Source organism: Salmo trutta, chromosome 19 (genome assembly GCF_901001165.1).
Source record: "Salmo trutta chromosome 19, fSalTru1.1, whole genome shotgun sequence".
In the NCBI taxonomy this organism is placed as follows: Eukaryota; Metazoa; Chordata; class Actinopteri; order Salmoniformes; family Salmonidae; genus Salmo; species Salmo trutta.
The window spans coordinates 36013882-36032574 of NC_042975.1; the positions used below are offsets into that span (position 1 = coordinate 36013882).

At 41.8% G+C, this 18693-nt stretch overlaps 3 protein-coding genes across 8 annotated transcripts in view; 1 reads left to right on the forward strand and 2 right to left on the reverse strand.

The window, feature by feature from the left end:
• Positions 1 to 2611: 2611 nt before the first annotated feature.
• On the reverse strand, positions 2612 to 4861 carry epd (ependymin). The gene is made up of 6 exons (XM_029700728.1): positions 4678 to 4861; positions 4443 to 4474; positions 4050 to 4190; positions 3685 to 3871; positions 3453 to 3537; positions 2612 to 3116 (listed from the first exon to the last, which is right to left on the reverse strand). The coding sequence occupies exons 1-6, from the start codon at positions 4763 to 4765 to the stop codon at positions 2984 to 2986; spliced, it is 666 nt and encodes a 221-aa protein (XP_029556588.1). The 5' UTR covers positions 4766 to 4861; the 3' UTR covers positions 2612 to 2983.
• A 6895-nt stretch (positions 4862 to 11756) lies between these two features.
• LOC115154472 (uncharacterized) lies at positions 11757 to 13228 on the forward strand. The gene is made up of 4 exons (XM_029700736.1): positions 11757 to 12036; positions 12167 to 12268; positions 12383 to 12592; positions 12763 to 13228. Exons 1-4 carry the CDS (start codon positions 11827 to 11829, stop codon positions 12979 to 12981), a joined length of 741 nt encoding a protein of 246 aa, XP_029556596.1. The 5' UTR covers positions 11757 to 11826; the 3' UTR covers positions 12982 to 13228.
• A 600-nt stretch (positions 13229 to 13828) lies between these two features.
• Positions 13829 to 18693, reverse strand: part of LOC115154471 (unconventional myosin-Ic) — a 39681-nt gene continuing 34816 nt past the window's right edge. For all 6 annotated transcript variants that reach the window (XM_029700735.1, XM_029700731.1, XM_029700729.1 and 3 more), the window contains 7 exons: positions 16182 to 16275; positions 15862 to 15917; positions 15432 to 15567; positions 15206 to 15276; positions 14996 to 15093; positions 14666 to 14765; positions 13829 to 14429 (listed from right to left, as the gene is read on the reverse strand). In XM_029700735.1, coding sequence (XP_029556595.1) covers positions 14403 to 14429; positions 14666 to 14765; positions 14996 to 15093; positions 15206 to 15276; positions 15432 to 15567; positions 15862 to 15917; positions 16182 to 16275 — 582 coding nt within the window. In that variant the 3' untranslated portion in view covers positions 13829 to 14402. The remainder of the gene's footprint in view (positions 14430 to 14665; positions 14766 to 14995; positions 15094 to 15205; positions 15277 to 15431; positions 15568 to 15861; positions 15918 to 16181; positions 16276 to 18693) is intronic.

Genomic DNA, 18693 nt, shown 5'->3' on the forward strand with positions numbered 1-18693 from the left:
ATGTTAGCTAACGTAGCTATCTCCTTAGTTGGCTACTAATAAATCGAACTTGCCAGTATATTAACAATATGTTATCTAACTAACTACCCAACGTTTATTGACTTGATTATTCACGTAATTCTTAGTTAAGTGGTATAGTGGTGCGTTCTCAATGGACATAAATTCGCTCTGGCTATCTACTCCGATTTCAGAGCATACTCGTCTGTGTGCCAGACAGCGCAGAATAACTGATGCATTTATGAACCATCAACACCCATTGAAAATATATATATATATATATTTTGTTTAACTAGGCATATGGCCGGTGTCAGTAAATGTCGGCAAAAAGCTTAATTCAATTGTTGACAGCAGCACTGTTACAGTCACCAACCCTCTGGATAACATGAAAACAGCCTAACCAGCTCTACTAGGGCAAATAAAATGGTCAGTGAGTTGTTCTCTCATCTGTGTCTGGAAGTAGATATCCAGTAAGCTTGTGTGCTTGACTGCCATTGTGATGGTCAGAATGCTCGGATCAGTCAGTGTGGGCAACCCTCAGAATTTAGAATGGACAATATGACACCGCTCTGAATATATGAGCGCACTCGGGCACTCCAGATTAAATTTACGAACACACCCGAAGTCATAAAATGTCTAGCTAGTCATTTGTTATGCTAACAATCTATTTTCTATATTTTATTTAGGCTAATGATCTAGCAAGAGGTTGCATGGCAACAGCATCAACTTCCAGTAGACAGGCATAGCAACAGGCGTAGCACTAGTATGCTCAACTGAAAGGATACCGTTCGTTTACAGTACACTAAAATGAACTAATAGTATGTAGTATATACACTCATTAAGTATACAGTATGTTAGTATGGGTATTCGAACACAGCCATGGTCTAGACTTGCATGGATGGGCTACTGGCAAAGGAGCCATTGACAAGTGACCCGTCTCAACATGCACAGCCTATAGTAGGGGTAATCAATTCTAACCTACGAGGTCCGGAGCCTGCTGGTTTCCTGTTCCACTGATAATTAATTGCATACACCTGGTGTCCTAGGTCTAAAGCAGTCACTGATTTAGAGGGGATCAATGAAAAAAAGCAGTGGCACTGGCTTCGATGTCCAGACTTGAATTTGAGGGGCCTAGAGGCGATCCTTCTTTTAACAATGGAAGAGCAGTGACAGACAGCTAGTGCCTCGCCTAGGGCCACGGCCTTATATGCACTCAAGGCCATGCACTGACTGAGTGTTATCTTTCTTCTCCAGAAATAAATTAGGTAGGTCAATTCTTAGTGTTGACAGTTTTATTTGATACACAGAATAGTGTTTTTCCCACTGCTGCAACTGTTGCCATGCAGCGGCTTGTGTGATGGTGTTGATGGGCAGGTACACGTTTCAGAATGTTTGAAGGGCCCCAGTGTGTTGGACTATCCTAGACCCGGCACGGCATGTGCAGCACCACGGGCAGTAGCTGGCCTCCCTCAGAAACTCACCCCAGATAAGGTTTACTGTCTCCGTGCTTGTTTTGGGGTTCGTGACTGCATCACTTTTCTCAGTATCCATCCCTCTATTAACAAGAAATAGTTTGAAAGTTATTTGAAATCCCATTTACTGCAGGCCATGAGTGACCTTGTGTGTAAATGTGAAGTACATTTGTGTAAACCTACCCCCCAAAATACTGACAGACACAAAGAGTTTCAGAGAGAGAGAGATTGAGTTATTTAATGTGCTTGCTGAAGGCAAGACCACTGTAGAATTCTTACATACTCATATTATTATTCCGCCCACTCTAGTACAAACAATTTAAACTGTAAACACGAAACCAACTTTTAAATGTGCAGACTGCAACTGCAATAAAAGTGCCCTAGATTTACTTGGAGAAACTTTGGACACGCAACTCCTCTTACACCATTTAAGCTATCAACAACAAACCAACATTGACATGTTCAGACTGACCCAACTTATATTGTTTGTCAAAGGCTTTTTGATACTATTTATACTTTTTGAACTATAACCATTTAAAATTGGCATTGAAGCTCTATTGGCTAGAATTGTACATTTTAGATTTAGCACTGCTCTTCAACCATTTAAGCTAATAACACCAAACCTACATACAGACTGACTCAACTTAGATTGCTTGCCAAAGATTTTTGATACTCTTCATACTTTTTGAACTATAAGCATTTGCATAAATTAACATGGGTTTGAATGAGAACCATAGGAGTAGAGTGGTAGCTATCCAAAATGGTCCAGCTCCTTGGCCATTTAAGCTGCAAACCTTTGAAACTTTGAAACTATGCTCACTTCAAATTCTCTCAAATCTTAATAAAATATCAAGCACACATTTTCTTTAGGAAATGGCCTTTTCTAGTCTTTGAGGAAGACTTTGGTAATTTTTTTTATATATTTTACCTTTATTTAACTAGGCAAGTCAGTTAAGAACAAATTTTTATTTTCAATGACAGCCTAGGAACAATGGGTTAACTGCCTTGTTCAGAGGCAGAAGGACAGATTTTTCCCTTGTCAGCTCGGGGATTCGATTTTGCAACCTTTCAGTTACTAGTCCAATGCTCTAACCACTAGGCTACTTGCCGCCCTTTTCAATAAAACAAATACATTTGGAGACTCGAAAAGATGTTGAGTTTTTATTATCTCATTTGCCTATGCAGACCTCCTACACATTAGCAACTTTAAGTGACAGATTAATAGTGTAAATTACAAACGTTATATCCCCTTATATCCCGTTCAAACGTAGAGATTACATTAACATGATAACTTGACATGAACTTTCCTTTTTTCATCTGATTAATCTTCATGCAATGTCTTCAAAGAGGAATAATCAAAGAAAGTATATTATGATATATATCTGGTCTAACAGAAGAGAAGAAATTGCAATGAAACACAAATGTAGTTATGAGAGGGAAAGAAACATCTAGGAGGATTAGCTGGCCACCCTCTTGGTTGGTTGGTTGGGGCCGGAGGTCCTGGTGCCACTGTCTTAGACACTGTTGAACAGACTAAAGAAGTCATTCTTCTGGCCCTCAGGAGCCTCCTCCAGCTCCACACCCTCACAGAACGACGGCAGATTGAATACTTCAGGGGCTTTCACCTCAGTGACCACTTCAGAATTGCTGTGAGAAGAAGAGAAAAATAGCATGAACTTTTTGGGCATGCAAGTGTAGCGGACATGAGTCAGGCTCATTGTCTTGTGATATAGTAGCCCTGCCTGCAACTTCAAAATCAGTGTCATCTTCGGCCCAATAGGACATTTCCTCTAGGTCTAACAGTCAAGACGTTGGTTTCTCCCGTGGGAGACCATAGAGAACAAAATCTCAAAAATTTCTCAAATGCATCTAGTACTATGATATACCAAAGTATAGGCAGATAGTAGCAGTTATAATCTATTGCACAATAAGGTTTCAGTGACCCTACAGCTGCATTAAACAAATGAAAAGTATGCCACTCACCTGAAGAGGAGTGTCATGGAATCAGTTGAGTAAAAAGTGCTGAGTGGTAGACATTCTCCCACAGTAGTAGACACAAAATACTGGCCTGGAGATCAGGCAGACAGACAGATGCTTTGATACATCCTAATAGCTTCACTATATAAACCCATGTTTACACCATTGCCTTCCAACATTATACTTCATTAATAAAAATCACATTGACAGGTTGACTCCTAATGCGTATCATACTCACCCTTAGTCTCTGGCACGGATCCCGTCCATATGTTCACTTTGATGTTCTCCTCCTGAACAGTGTCACTCCCCAAAAACAGCTCAACCTGATGGGCTGCACCAGTGGGGAGTTCAAGAGCGTGAGCATGAGAGTGCAGAGACATCTTCTTACAGGACTGGTTCTTCATGTCAATGTCATAGAAGACCCCCTGAGAGAGATAGATGCGAAGGAGGAAGCATCAGTTACGATGATGCTGTGTCATAACCATAGTAACAAGTGGGTTATGCAACCGTTATGTAGGCCATGTGATGTTATAAAGCAGCTATTCTGAATTGCAATTGGGTTGAAATCTTGCCTTATATGTTTCTGTCAGTTGTCAGTGTTACCTCTTCAAATAGCATCAGGTAGTCCTCCAGATGTTCAGTCTTGTTGAGGTGCATCTCACTTTCAGTGAAACGTATCTTCTTGTCCGTAGAGTCGTAGCTGTAATGTCCAGTTGCCTTGATTTCACCTCCTGTAAGGGCCAGCTGTTTTATCAAGAGAGAAAATAGATCAAGAGAGAGATAAAGATATATAGAGAGATTAATATGACCCAATTCTGTACCTGCAAAAACTAAGCCAACAGTGCCAATAGAGCTGTGTTTAGGAGAAAATATCAGTGGATAAAAACAGGGTTGCCTGAACTGAGAGTCTGGTTTGGTTTAGAAATAATGCAATATAGCCTGTCCTAACATGACACTGGATATTGATAATGGTTAATGGACAAGAGGGCTACTCACCACAGTCAGGACCCCAGTCATATTAGGTGATGCTAAAAGACAAAGTCGGCAGTTAGACAGATTTTCAAACTCAGAGATCATGTGTAGACATATAGGTATACTTTAAGTTAGAAGAGACTGTTGATTTGATAAACCTTGATGATATAACAAAAATAGTCATACAAGTAACAGCAGTTTTCCATACAGTGCACAGCAAACATGAGCCTCAACAAGATATAAAGCAGATGATCCTTACTGCAGGGCTGTGGGCCGTGGGACTCTGCCAGGGCGGTGGCACCCAGACACAGCCAGATGGAGAGGGCAGCAACGGCAAAGGCCTGCATCTTCTCGTGTAGGGAGACTGAGGTTAACACTCAAACTGCACAACTCAGAGAGGATGATCACGACTCCAAGTGGTTCCAGGAACTGTGACAGGATGGATGGACACACTGGCCCTTTTTATCGGGTCCAACCACAGGATTAAACAGAACACCTCCATGGGTCCAACCCCCACAGTGTCTGTCTCAATGGAAGGATGTTGTGGAAAGAGACGGGGGTGGTTTAAACTGGCTGACCCTTCCACCTGGACCCTGACAAACAACATCTGCATAAACAAGGACTTAAGGACAAGCCACATGGAGTCACTGTGGAGCAACGGTCTGCTTTTTCATTGTGTCTCCTGTTCTGTCCTTGTGTATCCACTGTCCTGTCAGCATCTTGTGCTATAGAACCTATGCTATGATTCCTTGGGTACAGTCAACTCAGTTAGTTTGTAAGCCATGAGCCAATATTCAGCTCATAATGAAAGCCATGTTCAATAAAGACCAATTTATAATAATGCTTACTGCTTGCTCTTAAATGTATTTTGATGTCCTTTCAACAATAAATTGTGTGGTATTATAGAATATGGTGCACTTTTCAAAATAGAATTTCTACTGTGTAAAATATATACCCTTTGTTCTTCTAAAACCTTACCAATGTGATGTTTATTGATAACCTTTTCATGCCCTTATATTAATAGTGCTTACTGTGCAGTTTCTGTCTCTATGGTTGTGAAAGATCCAGCCGCCCTCAGAAGAACTTAGGGGGGCGTCCAATCCAAACACTAAAGGCCCTGTTCAAATGAGGTCGGCCCTCTGTCGTCCTGCTGTCTGTCCTCTGTTTCCCTACAGCAAACAATATTAAACAATATAAGACAAGATATTTGTTTTTCCTTTGAGAGGATGATTATTGTCACATCGCTGAAGGGGTTACGTTCGACTAAATCTTCAACTTAATAGGATTTGTTGAAAAAGTGGGTAAAATGGTTGCTGTTGCACATTTCACTGTACCACAGCTCAGGTAACACAGCGTGTTGACTGGTCTGTAATCAACCATCTGACATGACTCTGGGTTCAATTCTGGATACATTGTAATAGATGGAATCCAAATAGTGTTATAGTTAGTAGTATGTGTACATGTACAACGTTTATACAGGATAAATATCAGACAGTACTGCCAATCAAAAATTCAGTCGCCCCTGGCATATAGAGAGAACGGATCATGTCTAAATAATAAGTTCTCTCTCGGACAAGAAGAGTTTATCTTAGTGCATCTAGGCTCGGGTATGCAATCAGACTGAAATGGTTCCAGCACTCCCCCCAATGGATTTAGACTTACACTGAGCTGTTCTTCAGCATTTGGACCCTCAACTGGAAGAACAACTGACAGAAACTCCACCAATCAATCCACAATGATTTGTACTAAACGTTTTCCCAATACATTTCTCACTGTTACAAAGCCCCCAGAGAGGGATCAAAATTAGTATCCAAATGAATGTGGACAGTTTATGCTTGTTATGGTCTTTAGGGCTTCTCTATTCCAAATAATATGGCAGAGTATCGATGTACAGTGGGAGATTGAGATTGTAGAAAACCCTTACAATTGGCCATGAGTACTTCTCAGAACCCTCTCTCAAACTCTCTCTCTAGCCTTTAGAGATTAACTTTGGGACTTCTTATAGCTGAGGTAGGCTTCCAAACCCTGACCTTAGCCTAAAGTTCAAATGTCATCGCTAACTAGAGTCAAAAGGAATGCCTCAGCCCTGCTTGCTTGGTAGTCTCCCCAAGCGCCCATGTGGTATTACACTACACAAGGCGGACTTCCTCTCTGGGTGGAATGCAACGAAAAGAGTCCGCAGCCCTTAAAAACAGAATTCACCCACGAACTTGCACGCGTGTAGATCTATACACGTAAACCGTGAGGCCGAGACAGTCACGGGATCTAAACTGGCACCTCTTTCGGAGACTACCACATGGTGGCGCTCTTTTTCAGAGAATTAAGGCAATGGATTGCTGTGGTCAGGTACTGTCTGCACGCTGCAATAGAGCAGAGCAAAAGTTTCAGTGTTCCGTGGTATCGTGAGTGCTCTCTGATTGCTAAAATTGGGAAGGAAAGGTAATGAAAATAAAAAGGTATTGAAACTAAAAAGTGACCAAGAGAGGGGGAATCTGTCAGTGTTCCTCGTAACTGTGAGAGCAGAGGAGGGTGTCACAAGAGTGAGGGAAGCCCTTCTGGAGAGTCATGATTTGAAAGGGGTAGTACGTACAGTATGTGATGCATATAGAGCTTCTCCCCCACAACACACACAAACATATACCATCATACTCCCGAGACCACATCCCTGTTAGAGTTCTCTGCTCACGAAAAGAAGAAGTAGGTACTGTATCTGTCCATCAGGACTGTTGTCCAGACCACTGACCTGTAGTTCACTGCCCACTTCCTCTCTCCAGGTCTGAACCTGACCTGTGTGCATGGGTCAGTTGGGCATAAACAGTAACTACACAGATATACACTCAGATAGTACCAAGGCTGTGTACAAAACTACTTGGCTGATTTTGACTGATCCCTAAGTCGATTAAGCAGCTTCTGTTTATTTTCCTATTCCAAAATCTCAATAGTAAATGTATATCTCTCGTTTGATTATGGTGATTTATGACCATGGGCCTTAGGGTAATGGCAGAGTGCCATTTCATCTCTACTATGGCTCTTAATAACAGAAAGTGGGATGAATAGTCATGATGGTCATGATGGTGGTGGTAATTATGGTAAAAATAGTGACGATGAAGTTCTCTGAGACATTCCCAGGGCTGCCCCCCCCCCCAGGCGGTTAATTCTGGGGGATCACCAGGAGATCGGCAGCACAGAAACTCCTCTCTCTGCTATTTCTGTCATGGTGAAATAATGGTGAATATGCCAGCCAGTAACCACCTACTCTCTGCACAACTGTGATGAAACGGCATGCTTCCGCAATCAAGAAAATTACTAAGCTCTTTCTCTCATCACTCGCCCTCTGCCCCCCTCTCTCTAAACCCGTCCCCCAAAAATAACTGTTCAGTCATTCACAATTTGAAAAATTAAAACTAGTGAAAAGTCATTATCCAAATGCTCTGAAAATACACTACATGGCTAAAAGTATGTGGACACCTACTAGTTGAACATCTCATTCCAAAATCATGGGCATTAATATGGACTTAGTCCTCCCTTTACTGCTATAACAGCCTCCACTCTCTGGTAAAGCTTTCCACTAGATGTTGGAACATTGCTGCGTGGACTTGCTTCCATTCAGCCACAAGAGCATTAGAGAGGTCAGGCACTGATGTTGGGCGATTAGGCCTGGCTCGCAGTCAGACCGTTGGATTGCCGGATGATGAAGCTAGATTAATCACTCCAGAGAAAGCATTTCCACTGCTTCGGAGTCCAATGGCGGCCAGCTTTACACCACTCCAGCTGACGCTTGGCATTTCATGAAGCTACGAACAGTGTTGCAACCAAGGACAGACCAATTTAACGCGTTATGCGCTTCAGCACTCGGTGGTCCCGTTCTGTGAGCTTGTGTGGCCTATTACTTCGCTGCTGAGCTATTGCTGCTCCTAGACATTTCCACTTCACAATAGCAGCACTTACAGTTGCCGGGGCAGCTCTAGCAGGGCAGAAATTTGACAAACTAACTTGTTGGAAAGGTGGCATCCTATGACGATGCCACATTGAAAGTCACTGAGCTCGGGTGTGACTGAAATAGCCGAATCTACTCATTGTAATGGGTGTCCACATACCTTTGACCATGTCATGTATGACGTTGTTCCAGAGAGAGAGAGAGAGCTGAGTCGTTTTCTGGATACGGAAGCAGGCTTCTCTCTCCCTCTCTCTCGTCAATGGGTGGTTGTCACTGTTGCCAAAGCAATTATACATGGACAAATATACACAAAAAGAAAACAACAGAACAATTGAGAAGGTAAATCTACGAGGGCTAATGTGTATGACATGGTGGGAGCTATTGTCTCTCATATATTATGACAGGCCAGGACATAATCTGCTGCAAGATCTACTTTCTCTACGTTTTCTCCTAACAAAATGCAGATTTTCTCTGTACATTGTTAATGTCTTCCTTGTGAAAATTTGATATCTCTATTTAGAATTTGGTAACATTGAAGTTTGTGATTAAATTGAGATTTCTATTCGTTCTAATGTTGTTATTTGTGGTTGAATTTAGTTGGTGCTTTTGCTAGTCTGAAGGGTCACTCTCTGGTTACGGTGTTTGCATAAAAAAGCCTTGTAATTCTAATATTCTGGATCACAGTGTGTTAGGTGAGTCTAGAATTTTGTGTCTCTTTTCTAAATTCGGAATGCCAGGTGGAATCTCCCAAGATCTGGCCTACAGGCTAGGTTTGGGGCATTTCTGGGCACACCTAGAACATTTAGACAAAATTCCAGGTGTAAAACTTTGGTGGGGCATTTATCCCATAATATATATTTTAAAATTGTAAAGGGGGGGCCAAATTTCTCTGCCATATAGAAGGATATAGAAGGATAATAAATCAAATCATTTTATCCAAATTCTAATTGGTGGGTTAAATTTATATAGGGTCTTTCTAATTGCAAAATATGCTCTGAGTGCTTTATCTGTTAGAGACTTTATGGCCATGTCAAACTGGCCAGATGGTCTTCTAGTCAGACCAAGGTAAGCATAGTTGGTGGTGTTTCAGGGTTGTTTCTCCTAGGGTGAAATGATCTACTTTTCTGAGATCTGGACTTTTTCTGAAAGATCATTGGTTTGTAGTTTTTCCTGTTAATTCTTTCTTTCTCTCTCTATCGAGAGAGAAGAGAAAGAGAAGAGAGACAACTATTACTCAGTCAGACAGTGTATAACACACAGAGGTGACGCAATGCAATCTCAAGATGGCACTAACCTCTAGAAACCACTCATTTCGAGATGTGTTGATTGTATCCGTTCTCTTGTACCATTCCTGGCTGGCAAAGTACCAGGATGTTGTCTCTGGTTTTGAATCTGAATTTCGAGAACTGAATTTGAAAACATAATCTTAATGCATCTGAGGAGTTGAATATATGAAACTTTTGTAAACTTCAAATGATAGATTGAAAACTTGATACACAGACAATGAATGCAATGTCTACCATATTGAAACTGAATATATACATATTTAATTTCAATATTAAATTAAATATAAATGTCAAACTAAATGCAATTTTCATTCAAATCATGATATGCAAGTTCAATTTATGAATCCAATGATTCAATTTGTGCAAATCAATGTTTGGAAAGCAGAATTTTTTGGAGGGATGTATGTATGGGAAATGCTTTTCTTACTATACAGGTTTGTGCAGTATACATCAAAGTGTTATTGAATAGAAGTCACTTTGAAAAAAAAGAAAATCTGAAGGAATAAAAATGAATATAGAAAATGTGTAGTATCTCAGCTTGTACAACCCACCCACTCATTTAAAAATGTCACAAGGATAGTGTCGTTTTGATTATACAGTTGAGACACTGGGGTGCTTCCCCATAGAGCACGCCACAACAACACAAAGTGTCGTCGATGAGAGTAGAGAAAAGAAACAACCAAAAAGATTGCGCAAAGGGATTTTCATTTCCGGGACTATTTTAGGCAGTGGTTAGTTCTCTATTTCTGGAGCAAAATACTGTAATTGAGATAATAATGTTGTTTAATTATTCTATAGCATCCATATAAATTAAGGTATATATATATATACACCTTAATTTATATGGATGCTATAGAATAATTAAACAATATGTATATATATATATATATATATATATATATATATATATACACACTATTATACATATATAATACATATATTATACATACATACATAAATACATACACTATTATAAAGGGGTTTGTAAGTATGAAGGGATTTGTAAATAAACTGTTAACTATTAATTTTGAGTTTATACTACGATAGAAACCCGTTAGAAAATAATTTCACACGCTACTAATGTAGTGATTATAGATTTTTGCATCCCAGTAACTGATGAAGGGCAGGTAGCCTAGCTGTTAGGAACGTTGGACCAGTAAGCAAAACCTTGCTGGTTCAAATCACCGAGCCGACTAGGTGAAAAATCTGTTCACGTGTCCTTGAGTCGCTCTGGATAGGAGTATCTGTTGAATTACTAAAATGTCTAATAAACATTTAGTTTCATTACTAAACTCAGCAGAATATCATATATAATGACTAATTTGGCTAGATCGCATTTACACTGTAAAAAGTTACAGAACAGTTTCAGTTTGATAAAAATATGATAACATTGAGTAATTCTACAACAATGAACAATCATCATATTAGGCCCTATTTACCTCAAAATGATAGAGAAAAATGAAAAATGTAATTATGTGCTTACTAACCTCTATACTTAGGCAATTGGGCAGGTTAAATGAATCATATTGCTGAAACCGCTACATGGGCTGCTGAGAAAAACTCCAGACCACAACAGAAACTGAAGACATATATAAATATCAAAGGATACAGCTAGGATGTGTCAATCACTGATTGCTATCTCTACAAGGTAAGGCTACTCTGTCCATCTCACTCTAGCTAGCAGTACAGATGTTCTATAGCTGGACCACTGGTGGTAAACTCCTTTATCTCTATAGGGCTGGTTTAGATACTAAGAAGTCTGTGTTAGTGTGATGAGATAATGATACTAGCTGCTCTAGTCAATCTGTATAGTTGAAGCATGACAGATTACGCAATAGAAATGTAAAAGCAATTTCCAATTGAGCTGAAATATGCAGCTTTTACCGTGAATACAGTCTGCTAACGCGGCAACATTGCCTTTAAATTTCAATCACACTGAAACTTCAGCAATATGGATTAAATAGAGCCCCGGTTAGAAAGCAAGGAATATGGAGCTTGGTAAATTCTCCAGTTTTCGATTGAAGGCTGGTGCTAAATTGTCATGGATCTAACATTTGTATTGTGGTTGTTAAGTAATACATATAAGAGAGTTCCACAAGTTACCAACATGTATTGAGAGTTGATTCAGATAAGGCTGGCTATATTTGTTCTGCATGTCGACTTTCATTCACTGACAAATGTTGACATGATTTTGCAATTTAGCAATCACTCATCCTGTCCCTGTCTCTTCCAGATGTCTGTTTGGTGGCAGGTTCTGTTTCTCCAGTGTTTCCTTACCCTGAGCTGTGTGTACCCATGTTGTGCATCCCCTCCAGGCCTACTCAAGTCCTACTCATACTCCCTCAAATCCATCAGGTGCACCCACACCCGGGTACAGCAGCTGCTCAGGAGATATGTGAGTTGACTCCCCTGTTAGCCTCTATTACTGGTGGCTAGTCTGCTAGAGCTTCTGTATGCCCAGAGACAACAGCTATCCTCCCCTGCTACAGGCCATTATCATAATGTACCTTCATTTGTCTTGCCAGAAGGAGGAGCAGTTGGATAACAAGCAGTTTGAGGACAGAAGTCTGGAGTGGAAGACCCTACCCTCCCTCTCCACAGACTTCGACCACTGGCTTCAGATGAAGGTTTGTGTGTGACCTGTACCACCTGTTAACCTGCTGTGGTTTAATGCTTTAAAAAGTTACCATAGAATAGGAGATTGTGATATTGTGAATAATGTTATGATCTGGCCTGTACAGGACTGGGAGCGTCTGAGTGCTGCCTCTCAAGACCTGCACACCTTCTGGGCTCACCTGGACATGAAGAGAAGGGACATAGAGAGGGAGGAGGCGGGACAGGGGGCAGCCCACCGGATGGGGAGCAGGGGCAAGACTAAACCCAGCATACCTGAGAGAATACAGCACATTCTGACAGACCTGCGGGATCTCATGACAAAAGTCAACTTTCAGGTACAGACAATGTGCGCCATATACATGAACGAAGTGTATACTTATTCTCTCTGCGCACTATATTAGGTGTTAATGTAGCTACCCACTATGGCTACTCAGTAGCTACTGTATATACACTGTGGAGAAATGTTATGAGCTCAGTCTGATAACCCTCTCTGTGGTCTTTACAGTTGAGATGTGTGAAGAGCTCCAATGTGAGCCCCACCTCTCCCCCAGCCCTGACCCGTGCAGTGAGCCCTCCCTCCAGTCACCAGGCCCCATCAAAGTCCCTGTGGATCAGCCGCCTGGAGGGCTACGTCATCCTCAGGGACCTGGAGCGCTACCTCACCAAGCTAGCCAGAGACTTCATCCTCCTGAAGACCAAACACAGAGGTCCTCCAGGCACCTAGCCCAGGGGCAGATAAACATGGTATGCATGGATTCATATTCATAATGCAAACTAGTACTGCACTAGCCTGTGACGGGTTGTGGTTAGAGTGGCTTTTAACTTATTTTGTGGACTAAGGACATTGTTGGATGTGAGAATTTACAAATTGTAGTATTATGAATTATAACACAACAGTATTTTATGTAGTCAATGCACACAGTTTATTTCAGCAGTAACAAGGCAGCTAATAACACCAATAATAATGATATTAGTATTATTCATTATGATGATAATAATCAGCGTTATTATAAGGTGATAGTAATGATATATTTCATTCAGTATTACTATGACAGAAATACAGTACTGTGACTCAATATTGCCAAGTGATGTCAATACCTGCTGTTGTTATTTCAACTGCATTAATGATAGGGTTCAATTAATCAATAAGGCCCGAGGGGGTATGGTATATGGCCCTATTTACCAAGGATAAGGGCTGTTCTTAGGCACGACGCATCACGGAGTGCCTGGATACAGCCCTTAGCTGTGGTATATTGCCCATATACCACAAACCCCAGAGGTGCCTTATTGCTATTATAAACTGGTTACCAACGTAATTATAACAGAAAACAAGTAGTTTTGTGTCATACCCATGGTATATTGTCTGATATACTACGGCTTTTCCGCCAATCAGCATCCAGGAGCCAAACTACCCGGTTTATAATTTCTAGTATTCCCTAAGATCATGATTTCTCATTGTTGTGAGATGCTCGGTTGATTTTGTTAGACTGAAACCAGGTTTACGCATAGTGTTACTGTATGTCTTACAGCCTTACTCTACTCTGGGTTTCTCCCTGAGTTTCCTTCTTTTCTTTCTCTCTCTCGCTGACTCTAACAGCTGAGAGCTGGAAGAGTGTTGAGAAACACTACCCAACATCCCCTTTCTCAACAGTCCTCACTTCACTGTACTTTCCAAAGATGCCTTTTTGCCTATTTATTTACTTATTTATTACTTATTTATTTGTAAAATGGTGTTTATTTTTGTTATTATGGAAATCTAAATATATTTTTTATTTTTATTACATACAAGAGCAAATATATTGTAAAGGACTACAAAATAAAGATGAAGCATAAGATTGAAAATGTGTTGTTTCATTTAATACGAGTTTTGTTAATAAACAACAAAGTATTATGAATTCCGGCAAAACCTCTGAATCCATTTATATATGATAATATGTAATTTTAAATCAATAACTATCTAAATTAAGATTTATAAGTTCAATTGTGCTAACGGAGAAAATAATAATGATCTTGTAGTAGGCAGTGTATGGCTGTGGTCTCACATTTAATGGAGAAAAATAACTTCTGTGTGGCTATAATCTGATTGGCTAAGGCAGGAAATCATCCTGTGGAATGATTGGTTCTCTGTGGATTACAGCGAGGTCGTCATCTTGGGTTGAGTTGAGGGGCCGTCTGCAAAACAAGTCAATTCACACGAGGCCATTGTTAGTCCCTAATGTGGATTATTGGTCAAAACTTCCAATGAAAATATAGGTGATGAAAGAGGTAGCTATCTTTAAAACTCTACTGCTTTCCATTTGACAATCCCAGCTCACCTCGTCCTCCATCTAGAAGTCCTCACCCTCCCTTCCTCAAGCCCTACTGTCCTCATAATAATACGTTTCCTCCTCTCCCGTCTCCTGACTCACCACCAGCAGGTGTCCTTTCTTGCCTTTGGTCACCTTCAGCTCTGGTCCACTGGTGAAATCAATGACCCCCTCCTTCCCCCGAGCCACCGCAAACTTAATACTGCACACAGACAGGAGGAGAGGACCAGAGAGAGGAGAGGAGTGATGGGGATGAGAGAGAGGAGGGAATCAAATAGAAAGGTGTGATTAGCACAAACAGCGCATGACAGTTGGAATGGATTGGCAGAAATTCTCTGAAAAAGGTAATGAAGCTATCCTGTGTCCAGATGATCAGAGAAGCTAGACCATAGAGATCCTATTCTAATTCCTAATTCTATGAGCCAGACCCACCTGTCCTGGCTGATGTTGACCTTGTTCTTCTTGTCCGCCATGGTGGCCAGCTTGGTCACCACCTCGATCACATGATCACACTGGAGCACCACATCACTCTACAGGGCAGACAAGGGGTCAGCGGTTAGGTACTGTACTTTATGGCACCATGGCAGTAAGTCACCATGACAACGGCTAAATAGAATAACCAGGATGAGGTCATCCTGTTACCTTCTGCTTGTTATCCTCACTGGGCACGTGCAGAACCATGAAACCATCAGTCAGAGAACTCACAGAGATGCCTGGAAAGAGAGGAATGGCACCCTGTTATACACTGCAAACACACCACCACTACCTTATCAGCAATGTTACTCAACCCCCCTGCTCCAGGCCTGCCCTCCCCCTGGCCCACCACCCCCGGTCCCTCAATCCCCTATGGCTCCCAGCAGAGACTCACTCCTCAGGGCCGAGTAGTCAATCCTCTGCTTCAGCTTGGCCTCAGCCACCAGCACGGCAAAGGAGGAGGTGAGGAGCAGCTGGCGCGGCCGCGCCTTGTAACCCCTCCTATCATACTTAGTCACCGCAACGCCATACTGTCACAGACAGAAGAAGAGGGGGATGGAGAGAGAAAGAAAGAAGAGTGACAGTGAGAGAGAGGGAGGGGTTGTCATAAAAACCAAAAGTTGTCAAAGTTTCTGTATCAATATAGATTCAAAGCAATACATGACTTTGTAGAGACACAGTACACAGGAAGCAGCCAATTAGCAGGATTTAAGTACTCATCCAACAACAAGAGAGTGACAGAGGTGAGACGGGTCATGGTAGACTCCAGTCCAAACTGACACAAACACTGCAGGGGGATAGTATTACAGCATCATGTTACTCACTTTCACTTTGTCATTGCCCAGAGTCTGTATCACTTTGAGGTTGAGCTCCTCACTGTCTGTGAACAGGAAAGAGCATCTGTCAGTGGTGTGTTGGTCAAGTCTGTGAAGTTTTGAAGTCTGTGTACCACAGGAGGCTGCTGAGAGGAGGACGGCTCATAGTAATGGCTGGAATGGAGTAAATGGAATAGTATCAAACACGTGTTTGATACCATTCCATTTATTCCGTTGCAGCCATTACTATGAACCCGTCCTCCCTAATTAAGGTGCAACCAGCCGCCTGAGGTGTGTACCAAGTGTGTCAGTGAGTGTGTGTGCCCTACCTAGTCTGGAGGCCACAAACAGCTTGGGAACACTCTGGGGATAGCTGTCCTTCTGGTCCTGGAAGATCTGACTGGCTACCACCTTCTGCTCCATCTATAGACAGAAGAGACATGCAGAGTTGGAGAAAGAGACAGAAGAGACATGTAGAGTTGGAGAAAGAGACAGAAGAGACATGTAGAGTTGGAGAAAGAGACAGAAGAGACATGTAGAGTTGGAGAAAGAGACAGAAGGAGAGACATGTAGAGTTGGAGAAAGAGACAGAAGGAGAGACATGTAGAGTTGGAGAAAGAGACAGAAGAGACATGTAGAGTTGGAGAAAGAGACAGAAGAGACATGTAGAGTTGGAGAAAGACAGAAGAGACATGTAGAGTTGGAGAAAGAAGGAGAGACATGTAGAGTTGGAGAAAGAGACAGAAGGAGAGACATGTAGAGTTGGAGAAAGAGACAGAAGAGACATGTAGAGTTGGAGAAAGAGACAGAAGAGACATGCAGAGTTGGAGAAAGAGACAGAAGGAGAGACATGTAGAGTTGGAGAAAGAGACAGAAGGAGAGACATATAGAGTTGGAGAAAGAGACAGAAGGAGAGACATATAGAGTTGGAGAAAGAGACAGAAGAGACATGTAGAGTTGGAGAAAGAGACAGAAGGAGAGACATGTAGAGTTGGAGAAAGAGACAGAAGGAGAGACATGTAGAGTTGGAGAAAGAGACAGAAGAGACATGTAGAGTTGGAGAAAGAGACAGAAGGAGAGACATGTAGAGTTGGAGAAAGAGACAGAAGAGACATGTAGAGTTGGAGAAAGAGACAGAAGGAGAGCCATGTAGAGTTGGAGAAAGAGACAGAAGAGACATGTAGAGTTGGAGAAAGAAACAGAAGGAGAGACATGTAGAGTTGGAGAAAGAGACAGAAGAGACATGTAGAGTTGGAGAAGGAGAGACATGTAGAGTTGGAGAAAGAGACAGAAGAGACATGTAGAGTTGGAGAAAGAGACAGAAGAGACATGTAGAGTTGGAGAAAGAGACAGAAGAGACATGCAGAGTTGGAGAAAGAGACAGAAGGAGAGACATGTAGAGTTGGAGAAAGAGACAGAAGAGACATGCAGAGTTGGAGAAAGAGACAGAAGGAGAGACATGTAGAGTTGGAGAAAGAGACAGAAGGAGAGACATGTAGAGTTGGAGAAAGAGACAGAAGAGAGACATGTAGAGTTGGAGAAAGAGACAGAAGGAGAGACATGTAGAGTTGGAGAAGAGACAGAAGGAGAGACCATGTAGAGTTGGAGAAGAGACAGAAGGAGAGGACATGTAGAGTTGGAGAAAGAGACAGAAGGAGAGACATGTAGAGTTGGAGAAAGAGACAGAAGGAGAGACATGTAGAGTTGGAGAAAGAGACAGAAGAGACATGCAGAGTTGGAGAAAGAGACAGAAGGAGAGACATGTAGAGTTGGAGAAAGAGACAGAAGAGACATGCAGAGTTGGAGAAAGAGACAGAAGAGACATGTAGAGTTGGAGAAAGAGACAGAAGGAGAGACATGTAGAGTTGGAGAAAGAGACAGAAGAGACATGTAGAGTTGGAGAAAGAGACAGAAGGAGAGACATGTAGAGTTGGAAAAAGAGACAGAAGGAGAGACATGTAGAGTTGGAGAAAGAGACAGAAGGAGAGACATGTAGAGTTGGAGAAAGAGACAGAAGGAGAGACATGTAGAGTTGGAGAAAGAGACAGAAGAGACATGCAGAGTTGGAGAAAGAGACAGAAGGAGAGACATGTAGAGTTGGAGAAAGAGACAGAAGGAGAGACACGTAGAGTTGGAGAAAGAGACAGAAGGAGAGACATGTAGAGTTGGAGAAAGAGACAGAAGGAGAGACATGTAGAGTTGGAGAAAGAGACAGAAGGAGAGACATATAGAGTTGGAGAAAGAGACAGAAGGAGAGACATGTAGAGTTGGAGAAAGAGACAGAAGGAGAGACATGTAGAGTTGGAGAAAGAGACAGAAGGAGAGACATATAGAGTTGGAGAAAGAGACAGAAGGAGAGACATGTAGAGTTGGAGAAAGAGACAGAAGGAGAGACATGTAGAGTTGGAGAAAGAGACAGAAGGAGAGACACGTAGAGTTGGAGAAAGAGACAGAAGGAGAGACATGTAGAGTTGGAGAAAGAGACAGAAGGAGAGACACGTAGAGTTGGAGAAAGAGACAGAAGGAGAGACATGTAGAGTTGGAGAAAGACAGAAGAGACATGTAGAGTTGGAGAAAGAGACAGAAGGAGAGACATGTAGAGTTGGAGAAAGAGACAGAAGGAGAGACACGTAGAGTTGGAGAAAGAGACAGAAGGAGAGACATGTAGAGTTGGAGAAAGAGACAGAAGGAGAGACATGTAGAGTTGGAGAAAGAGACAGGAGAAGGAGAGACATGTAGAGTTGGAGAAAGAGACAGAAGGAGAGACATGTAGAGTTGGAGAAAGAGACAGAAGGAGAGACATGTAGAGTTGGAGAAAGAGACAGAAGAGACATGTAGAGT

Bases quoted from the DNA above. Each gene is read 5' to 3' on its own strand.
- LOC115154472 (XM_029700736.1), top strand. From the start codon at position 11,827: ATGATTTTGCAATTTAGCAATCACTCATCCTGTCCCTGTCTCTTCCAG. The intron at 12,269-12,382 runs GTTTGTGTGTGA...TGGCCTGTACAG, and splicing joins ACCACTGGCTTCAGATGAAG to GACTGGGAGCGTCTGAGTGC. The intron at 12,593-12,762 runs GTACAGACAATG...TGGTCTTTACAG, and splicing joins TGACAAAAGTCAACTTTCAG to TTGAGATGTGTGAAGAGCTC.
- epd (XM_029700728.1), bottom strand. From the start codon at position 4,765: ATGCAGGCCTTTGCCGTTGCTGCCCTCTCCATCTGGCTGTGTCTGGGT. The intron at 4,475-4,677 runs GTAAGGATCATC...TTTGTCTTTTAG, and splicing joins CCACGGCCCACAGCCCTGCA to CATCACCTAATATGACTGGG. The intron at 4,191-4,442 runs GTGAGTAGCCCT...TTGATAAAACAG, and splicing joins TGACTGGGGTCCTGACTGTG to CTGGCCCTTACAGGAGGTGA.